The sequence below is a fragment of the Merops nubicus genome, unplaced genomic scaffold (genome assembly GCF_000691845.1).
Source record: "Merops nubicus isolate BGI_N331 unplaced genomic scaffold, ASM69184v1 scaffold23577, whole genome shotgun sequence".
NCBI lineage: Eukaryota > Metazoa > Chordata > Aves > Coraciiformes > Meropidae > Merops > Merops nubicus.
The window spans coordinates 1-16,597 of record NW_008618641.1 but is presented as its reverse complement, the minus strand read 5'-3'; the positions used below and the strand labels follow the sequence as shown (position 1 = coordinate 16,597).

At 37.6% G+C, this 16,597-nt stretch overlaps 1 protein-coding gene across 1 annotated transcript; it reads left to right on the top strand.

The window, feature by feature from the left end:
- The first annotated feature begins 2,121 nt into the window (after positions 1 to 2,121).
- On the top strand, positions 2,122 to 15,671 carry FAM149A (family with sequence similarity 149, member A). The gene is made up of 14 exons (XM_008943525.1): positions 2,122 to 2,174; positions 3,384 to 3,516; positions 4,914 to 5,056; positions 7,136 to 7,261; positions 7,412 to 7,585; positions 9,738 to 9,928; positions 11,211 to 11,365; positions 12,494 to 12,501; positions 12,539 to 12,625; positions 12,847 to 13,074; positions 13,386 to 13,506; positions 14,219 to 14,347; positions 14,679 to 14,757; positions 15,598 to 15,671. The coding sequence occupies exons 3-14, from the start codon at positions 4,971 to 4,973 to the stop codon at positions 15,669 to 15,671; spliced, it is 1,458 nt and encodes a 485-aa protein (XP_008941773.1). The 5' UTR covers positions 2,122 to 2,174; positions 3,384 to 3,516; positions 4,914 to 4,970.
- Positions 15,672 to 16,597: the final 926 nt, after the last annotated feature.

The window sequence follows — 16,597 nt, the reverse complement described above, 5'->3', positions numbered from 1 at the left end:
GTCCCCCGTTCGCTCGCCAGCGCTGCGGAGCTGGGCTGTGGATGTGCTGGGGGCGAGGGGTTTTTCCTCTGGCTTTATTTTGTTGCGATAGTTACCTGGATCATGTTCTGAGGGCGTGTGGTCCAGGGAGGCAGGAGACGGAGCACCACTGCATGATGTGGCATGGTGTGGCAGGGAAGGGGTTTTGCTCCATCTCGTGTCATGTATTATGCCATTAAGTATAACGCATATGCTTTGTTTCACAGAGAAGGTCTGAAACATCTTTTTGCTGGCATTTCTGGTTTTTTCATGGTTGTAGCTTCTGGTTTCGTTCAAAAGGCACCCTCACACCTGGAGATCTTTGAAGAGTCAGAAAACCTTATATATATGGGAGATCCAATCGTTGTAGTCAGTTCGGGTTGCCAAAAGTCTGTCAAGTAAAAGAAGCAGCTGGAATACAAGAGGAAAGGGTTCTTGCACAGTCAGATCACTGCAATAGGAAACAGAGGGCAGAAGTAAATGATTTCCTCCTCCAGAGTTGTTTTGTAAGGATTGGTCCTGGGCAGGTCAAGCTAGTTGACCAGGGAGAGGGCTGAGCAGTGAAGTGTGAGGGCTTGATGTTGATACTAAGCTGTGGAAAAGTAGTAAGGACAGGGGTTAGCTATGAAAACAACTGAGAAAGACCTTACATAAGATTGCCTGGGCAATGACATAGCAAATGAAATGTCAGAGAGGGGTGTACATGAACAGAGGGAACCAGCTTTCCATGTAGAAAATGGTCTGCAAGTTCACTCACCATTGCTGCCTGGGAGATAGATCTTGGTGTTACAAGAAAAATGTTTTCACTGGACCGGACTATGCCACTTTTCTTAGGGCCTCTTGGTTCTGACAGTGACCAAAAGCAGATTCCTAAGGAAGAGGGAGGAGGATTAAAGCAAACACACAGAGATTTCACTGCTATTGTCCCAGCCTGCAAGAATTTGCCATTCAAGGTCTCTGATGAGAAGTTTAAACCTGTAGTGTTTTGGTGGTTTTATTAGTCAAGGAGTACCATATGTGATGTGGCCCATTTGAGTGGGAAGTTAGATTTTTCACATACACATTTTTGTAATCTGTGAAGAAAGGATAGGAAGAAGGCAGAGAAATCCTAACTATTGCAGGGCTGATATAAAGTTCCTTGCTAAAGAAATCAAGGAAACTTGTGAACTGTCAGCTGTTTCCTTAACAGTTACTCATTCACAAGTGTTCTTTGATGCAGTCATGTTGCTGTTCACTGTTACGACCTGAGGATTTTATGAGATAAAAGTAGGAACTCCTACAGGTGAAGTAATCTGTTGATCTAAGTGTGTTTTTGAGGAACACTTTGACACATCTGAATATATTCTGAAAAGGTTTTGAAGTTTGAGCACATGTTCAGGTATTTCAAGAACCAAAAAAGGCAAGTTCTAGTCTCTTACGCTGGAGAGTTAGAATATTTGAGGCTCGGTTTTGAATATAGTGTTAAGGTGTCTTTGGTACAAGAGGAACTGAGGCTTGTGGCCTGTAAATGTGTTGAGAATAAGCACGTTTCCTTTTGTACTAATATCTCAGTTCACTTAAAACAGACAAGTTGAGAGTTCATTGTTTAACAAAGGCTATTGTTTGCTTGGCAGGGTATCAGTAACTTCTTTTTGTGCAGAGGGATGTCTGAGAAAATGGGCTGTATGTTACTGATTGAACAGAAACACATGGTTAAATAACTACTGTGTGGGCAATTCCTGGTTTGTGTCTTTGCTCTGTTCCTGCAATAATGAGGTACTGCTGCAATTGTGTGAACTTTGTGCAAATTTTAAAGTGCAAAACTGAAGGAGAGTGTCTGTGGAGTAAAATAAGTCTCAAATTATATTTATGTTTTTCTGAAAAATATTTATGTAAATATGGAAAGTAAAAACTTTTAAAATAAGGTAGTTTGCTTCATGCAAATACTTGGGTTGATGGGTAGGATTGAAAAATGTAAGAGTTACTGTCATCTTTCTTCTTTCTCCAATGAAAGCATGAGTTAACCTTATTTAATATCCTGGGATGATGTGTTTCTGTATTTGTAGGAAGGGACTGTCCAAAGCTTCCACAAATCATTGTCTTTCTGGAAAAAGTGGAGAGTCTCTTCCAGCAGTTTTTGAGAGAAATGTGCAGGAAGCCATCAACAATTACACCTGGTATGCATTCACTTCTGAAATAGTACTTCATGAGCAGACTCTTGGTTTAAATAGTTATTTAAAGATTGGCATTTGTTTTCACTTCATTCTCATGGATGATCACCATCAAGTAAGAAATTTAACTGTAGGCAATGTTTGTGAATTTTTCAGCAAAACAGCATTTTAATCAGCTAAGATAGCTGTGTTCAGGTTTCTGTATATGTCAGTTTAACATCACAGGACTAAGAAAATATGTCTGTTGTCTTTTCTTTCTAATAGCAGTATGTAATTTACATACTATTTCTGTATTATATTTGTTCCTTAGAATATGTTGATGTGTTTTCTGCTTCTGCCAGCAGAGTAATTCCTCTCTATGCATAGAAATGTGTAGATTACACATAACATAGTTTGATCTAAACCATTGATGAGAAGGTTTGAACTTAACTTTACTTCTGGCTTGTGGTAAGAGTTTGCCTATTTTTAAAGCGTAGTGAAGGACACCAATTAAGTCTGGAAGGGGAGTCAGACTTGATGGTTAAAGAAAAACAGTGCTCACCAGCTTTGCTGGTCAGTTAACTGAGGGAGTTGCATAGCAGTTGGCACCGTGTAGGATTTGCCTGGCCGGTATGTCCGGCTGCCCTTCCTTGCACTGCATCCCAGCGTGGGTGGTAGCTGGCAGGGAGCAGCTGGAGCTTTGTGAGAACTGGAATCCCAGAGCTCAAGATTTGAAGTGTACCAGGCCTAACAGCATAAAAGACGTGATGTACAGATGTGTTACTCAGTTTGAAACATGTTATGCTCAGTTTTGCATAATTGTCATGCCATAGCTTCTAATAAATTTAAAGAAGGCTTATGTTATCTTTCATGTGCCTATTAGCTGAACTGGAGAGGACAAAAGAATTGTTAGAGGGGAAAGTGCTTGGTACATGTGTGTATATAAGTGTGGATATAGTCTAGTATACCTTTACCATGATACATGTATGAAAGCATAGTGCTGTTGAAGGAATTGCTTTTAAGGCAGTGAATGGTACAAATAGGAGCCTGCACTCATTGCACTCTACTTAAAAACATGCATTTGCTACTCTTCAGATTGACTCTAACAGCATGTCATGAAAATCTTGCATCCAACATGAATGCGTATCACTGGTTGTTGATGTGATCGATTGTGTTATTTTAAAAATAATTCTTAAGGAAAACTATTGTGTTCTTAATTTTAATTTTTCTTCACAGTGAAGCGCTTTCATCACTTTCATCTAGTAGCTGTACAACAACCACGGATTTGAATAATTCTTGGTCTGGAATAAACAGTTATACTACTGATTTGTCTACTGAAAGAAGCTCAGTTTACTCCTGGAGGGATGATGTATGTTACAGAAACTTTCACAGTATGCTTTATCTAAAAATTATAGAATGATTTTTTACAGAAATTGAACATGTATCACATGTCCTGTAGGAGAAATTAGCAACTTCCATTCATTATAGTCTAATGAGTAAGTATATTAATTGAATATTTAAAAAATAGTTCCTGTTTGCAAGTTGGTGTCTGTGCAATTGATGTATACAAAATAAAATTAAACAAAAAATTAAATAATGAAAATTTGGGAAAAAACACCTCTTACCAAAGAAGGTAGGCTTGAGTCTTTTGAATCCAAGAGAATGATGAAGTGTGTTTTCAAGTACATTCATGAGCATGCATATAAATGTGCCAATCTAAGTAAATGTTTAGCTCTTACCTAAGCTCAGTTCTATTTCATAGATGGTGCAGAGGAAGGTTAAGCCTGTTAGGGAGGCTGACCTCTGAGGTATGCCTGGTGGAGGTAGGCAGTGTTGAATAAATCCAAAAGCATTGTGTTCACTGCCACTTTCATTTTAAAAAGCCATCCATAGCTGCTAGTGGTAGTTCTGCCATATCTTTTGCGTAATATCCTCACCATTAGGGTACAGACCCTGTCTGTTGCTGCCATTCCTCAAGGAGAAAGCCTGATCCTGGATCCTACAGTAACCTAGGTGAGAGTTAATTTCCCATTCGTTTTCAGTGTGATCCCTTCTGTAGCCTGCAGTGGTTGGAACACTCGGCTGGAAGTGAACGGATTTGGGCCCTGAGTATTATCCCTTTTTTCCATGGTTCAAAGTATCTAATTATGGCTGATGCTTTGACCACCATTATGACCGATGTCCCAGCCAAGGAACCTTCATCCAAGTGCTTGTTTCCACATCACTGAATAAAATCAGGCATTTTCCTGATGCTTTTGTGTGGTTCTGTGCTCACCTGTTTCTTGTTGCACTGAGTTATAGCAACAGTGGAGAAGTTTGGAAGGCCATTCTCACACTGAGAGCTGTTTCCTAGCTACCAGACTGTCATGCAGAAGGAAGGAGCCCTCTCTTGGCTGTTTTACATAGAAAATGAATGTGTTGCTCATAGTCGCAGGGACTTTTGGTGCTGTGAGGCTCAGAGGTGCAGTGTGCATGCTTCGTTCCATGTTGGAGCAAGATGGGAGGCAGGAGTCCAGACACCTTATAACTGGTGTTTTCTGTTGGCTTATCCCAGGCAGCATGTTCCTTTTTGCTAAATCCCCTTGTTCAGGCCAGCTGCCTGGGTTGTTTATTTGTTTTATTTTTTTTTTTGTCTCCAAAGTAGGTAGGCTGAAGATCTATTCTTGAGATTCTCGACCAAATCTGTTTCGGTTGTCCTGTTCTTTAAATGTTGTAGCTTTTAATATAAACATACATGCATTTTTATTATTACTTTATAATATGTAGGAGTTTGATAAAGCCAACACACAGAGAGTGCAGCAGTTATTTTGGGAGATTGATGAAATGCTGTTTGAAGGAAAAGTGACCTCCCAAGCTCAGAGCCTGCAGGCAGAATGTGCAGACTGGATTGAACAATTTCCTCATTTAAGGTAAGGAAATTTCTTGCTGGTAGTAGTTTTAACCAGTTACCTCTCTGACTTAAATTTTTGGATACCCTTGTATGAACTGCTTTTGATTATGCTGTATCAGTAACACCTTTGCATTCAGATCTGAATCTCTGTGACAAAGCAGTGCTGCAGTTTTGCAGTATACCTGGGTGGTGGTGCACTAGCAGTAAGGAACTATGTTACTCTGTACAATGACTGTAGACAAGGATATTTTAGCAAGATCTAATGAGAAAATAATGCACCATCTTCATAGTGACTTTTTCTAATTAAATAATGCATTTTATAAAGAAACACTTGTTTTTACTGTAAGTGAAGACGTACTATGAAATGCCAAGAAACCAAATGTTAATTCTTCTATTGATTCTCCTAAAAATAAATAAAAAATGAAGGTGATCACACGCTTCATGCATACTGCACAGCTATAATGTCTTCTTAGGCTTGATAAATCAACGTAAAGCAATGTGTGATATTAACCTAGCAATAACTAGTTGAACAGATGGGAACTGTCCTGCATTCATAAGTGAGCTGTGGCGACTCTAAGCTATTGTAATCATAGACCTGCATGTGTCTGTCACATTAACACCATTAAAAAGAATGCTGTTGGTAACTGTTATGCTTTCAGTGCTATTGGATAATTTGCAGGGGCTTGTAACTGGTAAATAGAAACTAACATCAGCTAACAAAGCTTGTTACCCCTTGTCAGGAAGAAGAGAGAATTATTAAATAAATCTGAGGCAATTTTCACTAGCCTGCTTTGCTTTTATTACGTACTGGAAAATGAATAGACATGCGTAAAATGGAGACAGGTTTTTGTGCTGTGTAGTTAATTTAAAATATTATGTCACTTCACTGTATTTTCAGAGTATTTTCACTAGGTGGAATTTTTTTAAAGTAAGTAATTCCCTGTACTTAGGATTTTTTGATTCAAATTTACTGCTGGCAATACCCACCAAACCCCAGAACGCTGAAAGTGAACTGAGGAAGTCTGGGAGCTCTCTGTCATTTCATACTAAAAGATGTGGTACATCCTGTGGTTTGAAAGAAAAAAAAAAAAGTTAGTTTCATTATTAAGCTTAAACCTTAAAACTCAGAATAGCTTCTGGCATGCCAGATTTGTTTCTGAGACTTGTGCTTCAAAGAGCACTATAGAGCCTGCTATCCTTTTTTTTTGTTTGTAAAACAGCAGTGTTGATACATGAATATATTAGTTTATCATATGGGAATGAATATACTTGTGAACTGTCACCAATAAGAGAAGGAGGAGATCTATTTAAAGAGCAAGCTTTTTTGTTCTTGGCTTACAAAATATAAGGCAAAAAAGGCTACTGGTGCCTTAGCTACTTAGAGCTTTGGTGTCATAAAGTATTGTTCTGCAAAAGGTAGTCTCAAGAAAATGTGCTGATGTGAGTCTGAATATTGCTGCTTGCACTACAGATGTGATTGGTTAATTCTTCTGAGATCTCATGTGAATTCTAGTGAAAACAGTTTGGTAGGCAGTTATTATTAACCTATGTGGTGTTCAGAAATTATTTTAAAGACTAATTTTGTGTACATTTAAGTAGAATTACTTTTACCTTTTCTCTCTGCATCTGTACATGATGGATGTTGAAGTTTGTACATTTTCTAAGTTTAATTCTAGCATTAACTATCCGTGTAAAAATTCTGGATTAGAACTGCTTGCGTTGATGAATACTGGAACTGTGTAAGTGAAGTCATAGCAGATGTTATTTGTTTTCTGCATCCATTTTTAAACATTTCTTAGGAAGTTTGGTAAGAAGGGAAGTGTGTTTATGTGCCTTTAGAACAATCGAACAAGCTTGACTATTTGCTCTTAAAAATTATATGCTAGAGTCTCACCTTGTGTAAATCAGTGTAACTTTTAATGACTTAAGTGCTAGGCAGTGTTAATGTAGGCCTTGGCCCCTCCATAAATTGCTTTTTTCAAAGGAAATATAAGGTGTCCTTTTGCATTGCCTGTTGTTTGCAGGTATTTGTATTTGTGATATTTGCATATAGGGTAGATTTCCATCTGATATATCTCGGTCTCTCCTTTTTATTCAGGGTTTTAGGGAAGCAGCTTCTGTTGCCACAGGATGAAGGCTTTCAGCATTTCCAGAGCAGAAGTAATACCTGTGTGGATACAAAGTGTTTACCTGGCCTCCATGAATGCACTAGTAATATACAAGAGTATGTTAATTTTTGTATGTTTTCTTTTTGGTCTTTTCAGAAATATGTGCAAATGTTACTTTTGTATTACTGAAACATTTCAGTATAATTAAATATGCACATCCTTCTTTCTTTGGATATTTAATTTGCACTTTGTTGATATTTTCTCAGGCTCTGCATTTCAGGCTCTAAACTGATCCCAGTATCATCTCCAATACATAAATCACTAGAAAGCTCCACTAGGATTTCTGCCTCTGAGTCATCCACATATTCATTCCTGGAAGAAGAAATCTATGATGAGGATGGAAAAATAGAAGAATATCTTGCCTTTGACAACAAGGACCTGTAAGTAACAGTTTCATTATATTCTTCAAAAATACATGTAAAATTATCTTTGAATGCAGTCAGGCTCCATAAACTGTGCTTCTTTTCTGTAAAATTCAGTTCCTTTTGTCCCTGTATGTTCAGTAGCACAGTGATCAGAGCACTTACTGGGCATGTGGAAGATGAGGTGTGCTGTCTTCCTAGTGGTTCAAAACTCACATCTCCCATGTCAGAGGAATGTGTCTTAACCACTAGTTGTTTTGAGGTGTTCTGTGCATGGAGATTCAAGAAAATTAATATTTAGTTATGAGATGGGGAGTAGAATGAAGGAATCTCTTCTGCCCAGATGAGTGCCTTGGCTACTAGGTTGTTGAGGGTCATTACACTGTATGTACATGGTGAAAGGAACCTCTTGAAAGGATGTTGAGGACACATTGGTACTGACATCTTCTCACAAGTACCAAGTGACAGGACAAGAGGAACTGGCCTCAGGTTTAGGTTGGGTTGGATATTGGAAAATACTTCTTCACCAAAAGCATTGTCAAGCAGTGGAACAGGCTGTCCATTGAAGTGGTTGAATCACCATTCCTGGATGTGTTTAAAAGTCATGTAGGTATGGTGCTTAGGAACACAGTTTAGTGGTGTATTTAATAGAGTTAGGTTAATGGTTGGAGTTGATCTTAAAGTTCTAACCTAAATGATTCTTTTCTTATTGTTTGCCCTAATGAATCTTAAATTCTGTCTGTCCAGTGTGTAACAGCTTTGTGAGGAGAGGTACAGAATACAACCTGCATTTAGAGCACTCCTGTGGGTGACAGGCATAATGCAGTTGTCTTCTTGACAGCGCAACCTAGGTCTCCTGTGAGCTGGTTGAATGTTCCAGCAACTAGGCTTCTGGATGGTTGAAAGGCCATAATGTGCAGTTTTCTAAACGGGCTTGATGAGGTGGAAACTTCAGTAGGACTAGTGGGGCAAAACTATAGCTTTTTGTGGGAAAGCTTCATGCACTCTAGAGGGAAAGACATGGTTGCCCTAAAAAACTGAGAAACCAGGCTGAGACCTGTTCAGTCCTGTTTTTTGGAAGAGGTGGCTGCTGTTTTGGAAGGGGTTTAAGAATCCTCTTAGGATTATTCTCTCTCTGTCTTTTTTTTTTTTAAGTAAGCAAACTCAGTTTGGGAGAGAGACTTGACTAAAAGTGTTTCTTTCCTTTGTGCCTCCTTGACATGTTGTTTCTTGCTTCCTTCAATACTGAAATATTCTCCATAACTAAAACCTTAGGTGTTGCAAAGCCTGATATGACAATAGCTTGATCATTTTGTGAGTTGGACCATTCAGCCAAGCCTCAGTTCTAGTTCAGAATTTTGCAGTCCAGTTTGAGGAATAAGTGACTGAGAACAGAGAGGGAGATAGTAGAAAATGGGATGAATTTGGGAACATCTTTTAAATATATGAAAAAAAAATAACATATATTAGAAAAAATTGCATTACCTTAGAAAGAAATACGAGGTCATTAAAAAAATAAAAAAGTTTAAAACTCTCTTCCCAAGAGACTTGTTAGAAGGTCAAGTTAGGAAATGTTGCTACACTGTGCTTCCCTAGGAAGGGAGGGATGGGAAAAGAAATGACAAATTTAACTGTCCATGCAGTAGTGGAAAGGAAGGAGGTGAGTATAAGGCTATGGGCTTCGCTGTCCTTGTCAGACTGCAGAAATCCTTTAAAGCTGTTTGTCTTTGATCAGTGGTGGAGCATTGCAGATGCGTGCAGGTACACAGGACATGATTAAAAAAGAAAAGTTCTAAAGCGATAGTCTTCCTGTCAAATGCAACCGACAGTAGTTCCCTTACGATAAAAAAGCATAGGATTTTGGCTCAAATCACCAAGTACCACATATAAAGTTGTTGCTTCTAGAGCTGTGCATCTTTCTGTTGTAATGCCGTGGATTTTTAAATTCTTCATCTGCAAGCAAAAGAAAAAGAAATCATTATATGTATTCAGTTGGTTCTGTTCCCTCTGGTACTCTGCATGTTTGAATCAGAATTTTTTTTTTTTTGTGATCTACATCTGACTGGCTTTTTTTCCATATGTATGTTTCTATTCATTTGGTGTATTAGAAGGGGGGGGCATAAAAAGTCAAAATGCATGGGAATTAATTTGAATTTGCTTCCTTTATTAGGGATGATGAGAATTGGGAACAAAAGAAAATGTGTCTTGCTGAGAAGAGGAGTAAGCGTGGCATTCCCCCTGTTTCTCCCAGTGCCTGTACCAAAGATGCTGTTGCTTCTGAAGTATTTGATCATATCTGGAGCAATATAATTGGAATGTTAGAGGAACTGATTAAAAAAACCTGGGAAACTAGTATCACAGGTATTTAGTATTTCAGATGAATTTATTTATTTAATTCAGAAAAGTGATATAAAAAAAATAAAAATTTTAATCCTTATTAAATAAAGCCTGGGAAATCTGGTTATTTTATGATAGTCATGTTGGTAGTACAGCACTATAAGAGCAATCCTAAATTTTAATCACTGGCTTGAGGTACAATTGATGCTGTTAGCACAGGAACACTGATGGTGTTTGCAGTCTGAATCCAGAACCTAGCAATCAAAGTCTCCTAGCCCTTGTTGTTGGAGCCTTGTTAATAAAAAGAACCCTTAGGTATCTTAAAGTGAGATAAGACAGTCTTACTGACAGTGCAGGGGTACATGAGTTTAATGTAGGATGAAGGAATGGTGATGCATGTAACTTTATGCTTTTGCATTATAACACTATAGTGAGGAAAAACAAAAGCAAGGAAAACTAACTAGAAGTGAAATCTTATTTCTTGTCCATATGTTGTCTTGGGAGGCTGTGGGAAATTTCAATTCTTTCAATATATTTTAAAAATACAGTAATAGAAGAATGCTTGGGGCTGAATTTTGGAAATCGCCTCAAATGTAAGGTCCACTCAACGTCAACTGTAAGTCTGCAGTTAAGTAGGAAATGGCAAAGTTTAATGGAATGCTTACAGCATCAGAGCTTAAAATTTCAGGTGTTACTGAAATATAAAAGGGCTTTTCACACCACAAAAGGGTTTTTTGAGCTCGTTATTATAGTTTAGGGAGGATAGCTTAGCAGTTTTATGACAAAACCCTTTTGTTTTTATGAATGGGATAAACTTAGGACAAATAGATAGCTAAGCAAAGTGTTTCGGCAAAGAATATAAAAAAATTTGCATTTATCATAATTTAGAAATCAGGTGGTAGTATATACCCAAAATGAAATGCTGTGTAGCTCCTGTCAGACAGGGATAGGATCAACAGATTTTTCAATTTATTTTTTTTTATGCTTTAAAAATAAGTATTTGGGAATTTTTAAGTAACGTTCCAAGAGTCTTAGCTGTTTTTTCCTTAAACACACCCCAACTCCAGCTCTACCTGTATAGACCAACTTGTTTGTCCATGTCAGAGAAGGCATAAACAAATGGGAATGTTTTCAGAAAAACACAATTTATGGTAGATTTTTAAATACAACATGAACTTAAAACTCTATGAAAATCCTTATTTACGGTGAAATATAGTATTATTTGAATCCGAACAAATGATGGCTGGTAAACATACAAATCACCTCTTATTACTTCTATTTTTTTTTTTTTTTTTTGGTTGTGCAGACTGTGACAAACAGGTGGAAAAACTGAAAGCTGTTAGAGCAAAACTGCCCCGTTTGCCAGTCGTTCGTCTTGCAGCAGATGCTGGGAGTGTTCCTCTTTCCCGAGGCTCTGAAACACGAAGTGTATCTTTTGGTTCTCATTTTGTTTCCTCGCAGGTAAAAATAAATTTCTGGCAACCTATCTTCTTTATACTGATAACCTTGCCCACAGAGTCCTGGTTGAAGCTAGAAAAGGCTCTTGGTTTTTTTGTTTTAAAGAAAAAAGTAAAAAATCAAAACAACCTAATTAGATATACTTAAAATAAGTCATCTCATTTAAAATGAAGGTTCATTAAACATACATTTCTTGTTTACTGTAACTTGTTCTTCTTTGGTGAGTCTTAAAGGTGCCATTTACCACTAAGATATTGCTGAAGTTGGTTTACAGAAAACCTGGTTAGGCTGTATTCTGTCCTTAGCAAATAATCCTGTTTTTACTGTGGTTTAGTCGTTTCCTCTTGGTAGAATCAGGAAAACAAATCAGGCTTTTCTCTGGACTGCAGGGATTTGAATTGCAAACTGAAGTGCTTTACTCACAATCCTGGGAGTTTCAGATTCTCATATTCTTTTTCGTTTCCTTTGCCTCTTGCAAAAGGGAACTGTGCAGTACATCCAGTGGTGTAGTGACACTAGGCCATACCTGTCTTTGTGGAAGGTCATGTTTGTACTGATAAAATGCCATTTTTTGTAATGCTTACTGCCTTCTCCCTTGGCCCTCTGGCTCCTGTTGTGCGCGTTTGTTTTTCTTTTCCAGGCACTGCTTCTGTTTGTTGTTTTTTTTTTTTCTTCTCTACAATTTGAGCAGCTTTGCGTTTTCTTCCATCTGCTCTTTTTTTGCTTCTTAACTAGTGAGATAAGAAACATGGAAGAGACAGCACAGTAGTTTTGGATCTCTTCTTTGGTAGGCTTGACTCTGTAGTGGTCCCAGCAGCCAGAAGTAGTAAAATGCTTAGATAAGTAGTTCCCACACTCTGTGCCTTTGGCTAGACTGTGCTGAGGGAAAATGGAAACTTTGGAGAATCAGACTCCAGCTTCAAATGAAACTTGCGTTGCAAATAGAGTTGCAATTCAGTAACTAAATTGTCCAAGTTCTGTCTGTGAGAATTTGTTTAAAATAACCAAAACAATGTTTGCCCCACCTACTACTCAGAGTTCTACTGAACCATCTTAACACAACTTTTCTAAGAAACAAGTAGAATATCTCCTAGCTACATGCTTTTTTTACTTCCTTCAAAAAAAGTAAAGGCTAATGTGTATTTGTTGCTTCTACTAGGTTCATTGCTCCTCCAGCAACTTCTGTTGTGATTTGAATGGTGTGATGACAATCCAAGCAAAACCTCTCCAGCAGAGGCACGTTGCCACAGCAGAAAAAATACAGTAGGTATTGGTGTTGACATTTTCAAAATGCGTTGTAATTCACATTATGTAAAAGATGTTTTGCAGTTATAAAAAAGCAGGAAGATGGAAGTAATCTCCTTTGTGTTTATCACTGGTGTGACAGTGATCTGTAGAGGCTGCAAAGATACTCTTAAGAGATAGTATTACTTTTTTTTTTTTAATCTTCATTTTCTGTGTCATTTGCCTTTCTTTTTCCTTAGGAATGATCAAGAAGACAAACAGCTTTGCATTGGCTCCAGTGCTACAAATTCAGTACACACTAGGCTGGGGAGAATTGCTGATAACAGTATTCTCTCATCATCTCGGGTACTGCTGGCATCTTCTAGGAAGCTACCAAGCCATTGTAGGTTGCCTTCTCTCACTTCTGACCAACTCTCCTCAAAAGCTCCTAATAAGTACAATGATGAAATCCTTAGGGGGACTAAATTGTGAGTTTCCTCATTTTATTCTTTGCTTTTCTCAGAACTTTACTGAAGTTTCTCCAGTGAAGGATTTTGCAAAATACTTGAGAACTAACCTGGCATTTTTTTTATTGATTCTGGAATTCAGAGAGAAAACGAAATCAAGCAAAACCGTATTTTGAGGAGAGGCCTTTTTTTTGTTGTTGTTGCTATATTAGGTGTTTTTACTTTCTATAGCTGAACTCTAGAAAGAAATATTCTTAACAATTTCATGTTGCTTCAGTGAAAAAGTCTTTAATATGAATTTTCTTAAAAGAGGAACCCTTAAAATTCTTCAGGGGCACCAGCTCTGATCGTTTATCTTCTGCTTGTGCATCTACAACTCGGAACAAGTTACCACCAATAAATTCAGAGGCTGTTGAACAATGTCTTTCAGTACCTCGACTGCAACAGAGCTCTGTAAGTTGTATTCATTTTTGTACTGGTGCTTCAACCTATCTGGAAATAAATTGACCTCTGCCAGTGTTTGAAATGAGAAGTTTTATAAGTTGTGTTTGAGCTTAATAGATTAATGTGTGTTACATTGGGGTGCCATTTGAATTCAAGAGAAGCCATTTTAAAACCTAAGGTCACAAACAGATCGTGGACTTTGACAACAGGAAAAAAAACAACCAACCAGATAGTAACCTTGCACTTACACACACCTGGATTTAAATAGCTCTTTTCAGTGTTCTATTCACTAATATTAAGTTGTAAAAAGTAGAAAATTAGCTGACTGAAGTAGAAAATTATACTGAAAAATTAGATAAAACTTACTGATACTGGCCTGTTTTTGAAAGATTAGAGAAGTAATAAGCCACCAGAATAAAAGTAAATTGGCTTGCTGATATTATTTTGCTTCTGACTAATATGAATTGAGACACATATGAAGTCCATTACTTTCATTTTAATATAAGCCTTTGGAGATGATAGACTAATATTAGGCAACAGTCTTAAATCTGTTTGAAAAATGTGAGTACACCTAAATTACTTCAAATCAGTGTTTTTGATTAGTGAAAACATTTTTTGTGTCTACTTCACTTGTTTGTTTTTTTTCGTATGTCAATGAAATAATTATTATTTTCACCAATTCAATTGGTGCATTCTCTTAATGCTCTTTTAATTTCTGCAGCATCGAGGACGATATGCTCATGGCAGAGTGTCCAGTGCAGTGCCTGGCAGTACACAGCAACGGCCACTCAGAGAAAGAACTGTTATTGTTGACCGATTTTCAAGGCCCAACACAACTCACACATTCAGGGTATGTTACAATGTAAGTAGAGACATGGAATAGTGGAGAAGCCTCCATTCATGCTCACTCTTGGTCTATGAAAGGTCTCTTTTACTGGGTCTCTCCTCATTTCTGATGTACAGGGATTCCTACACGTACAGAGGAGGATGTTACAAGGCTTTGGGAGGGTGGTGGGACCTTTGAAAGCAGGACTAGTGTATGAGGAAGAGATTTTTGTGAAGTCCAGTGCATCAAATGGTTCTTTTGAGAAACTGCTGGAATAGATTGTAACAACTATAATCAAACCATTTCAGTTAGACAAGCATACCCTACAACCTAATACTATGTCTTTCCTTTACAGACAGACACATCCCAGAAGAGATCCCTGACTCCCATGGATTTTGCCAACCACAGAGGGACAGGCCAAGGATTTTTGATGGGTAGGCAAAGTAACAATCATTTGGAAGGCAAAAGGCCAACAAAACCTAATAACCCATAGTACAGTCGAGAAGTGAAGTGCTCAGGGAGAGCCATATTGTCATAAAAGATGAACAGGTGTACTTAGCAGGATCTATTGAGTTGGGTTTTGAGGTTTCTTCTCAATTGGTCTTAGCCTGAACTCTGACTGTTGGGAATCCTGCAAAGATTCCTTCACGTTGTTATGACCTAACCTGGAAGGAAAAGGATTCACCCTCATCTTGAAATTTATTTTAAGGTTCCAGCATATTTATAATTATGACAAGAATATGTTGTGTACAGGCTAGATATTTTGCAGCTGCTAGAGTATCAATGCAAACACATGTTTGTGGACTGTTTCATGGTATAACTTTTATTTTGGCCCCAAATATAAATTCACCAAATTCGTAAACTTTTTATATGGGCAAAATAAAAATTGGAAATGTGCATTTTTAATGTAAGTAGAAAGTTCTCTTAAATAAATAAAAAAATCTAATACTGTTTTTCAACTATGTCTTCTATTTATAACACTGGAAAAGAAAACAACCCTGTGGGGTTATTTAGTGCCATTGTTACAATAAAGTGACTAGGTAGTTCCTGAGGTGTTTGACTGCTTGTATCTAACCTTTATTTATTTGGAAGTTCCTTGAGTTTAAATAATTATATGATTGACATAATTAGATAAAAGGAGATGTAAGAATAAAGGCAGTTCAGCAGATATTGATCTGAGCAGGCTCATGGAAGTAACGTGTACGTAATCCTGGAGGGTCTTTCAGATTCTACCACAATTGACAAATGGTGCTTGCTCTTTTTTTTCCCCCTAGGCTCACAACATTACTACCGATCTTTTCAGAGAAATCCTCAGACCTCAAGGAAGAGATTTCAGATTGCTTCGTAACCCAGTTTAGGAAGAAACAGAAACCTTATGCACCAAACAGAAGACTGAAGTGCTAAATTTGCGATCTAGTATCTTGTGTAAAAATGAACCTATGCAGGATACTGGTTTCTGTTGACCCTTGTAGTCCTTCAGGATGCCTGCATTGCTGCCTTCTAAAGGTTTTCATACTTTTATACTTTCATACCTTTTTTTTTGTAGACCCAAATGGGAACATCAGAAAGGAGACTGGGATTGTGTTGTGGCCAGATATCACAGCCCCGTTTAGGTCGCTGGCTATTAGTACTGCATGTATTCACAGTCAGGGATTCATCTTCCATCAGAGAGCCAGCAGTTTAAGTACATGTGGTTGAAGAGCTTTTGAAGGCGAAAGGAAGGGGGAGAAAAACTTAATGTTATTTGACCAAATTGTAGAGTTAAGAACAGAATCAATTTTTTTTCTATTTGGGAACTAGTAACAGTTCTCCATGCTTCTTTTTATGAATGTTCAAGGATTGGTAATCCAAGGCAAAGCATTTGTAATGTATATTTTTATATCTGTACTGTTAATAAAATTCCTGGGTTTTGTAAATTGTCATCAAGCTTTATGTTCTTTTGAGTAAATGAAAGCATTTATAAACTAATTTCCTGGCTTAATGTTTTTCTTCTCTGGCTACGCTAGGTTTGCTCACTGGTAATATTATGGTATAGTATCTGAGAAAGCAGAATGCTTTGGAGTTGTAGGTCAGTTTCATACAGTTGCAGGTCAATTTGATGCAGTTTCTTGAGAAATCTGAGGTCAAAAATTACATTGTTTCTACACTTAAGTTTTCAGTGATGTGTCCAAAATATACTTTTGCTTTCATGAATGTTCCCTCTTCTACTATGTAGACATGGACAAGAATGCAGAGAAACAGTGGCAAAATGTGTGCCTTAGCATAGAATCATAG

Coding starts and splice junctions, on each gene's coding strand:
- FAM149A (XM_008943525.1), top strand. CDS start 4,971: ATGCTGTTTGAAGGAAAAGTGACCTCCCAAGCTCAGAGCCTGCAGGCA. Junction 7,262..7,411: donor TGCACTAGTAATATACAAGA/GTATGTTAATTT, acceptor ATATTTTCTCAG/GCTCTGCATTTCAGGCTCTA. Junction 7,586..9,737: donor GCCTTTGACAACAAGGACCT/GTAAGTAACAGT, acceptor TTCCTTTATTAG/GGATGATGAGAATTGGGAAC.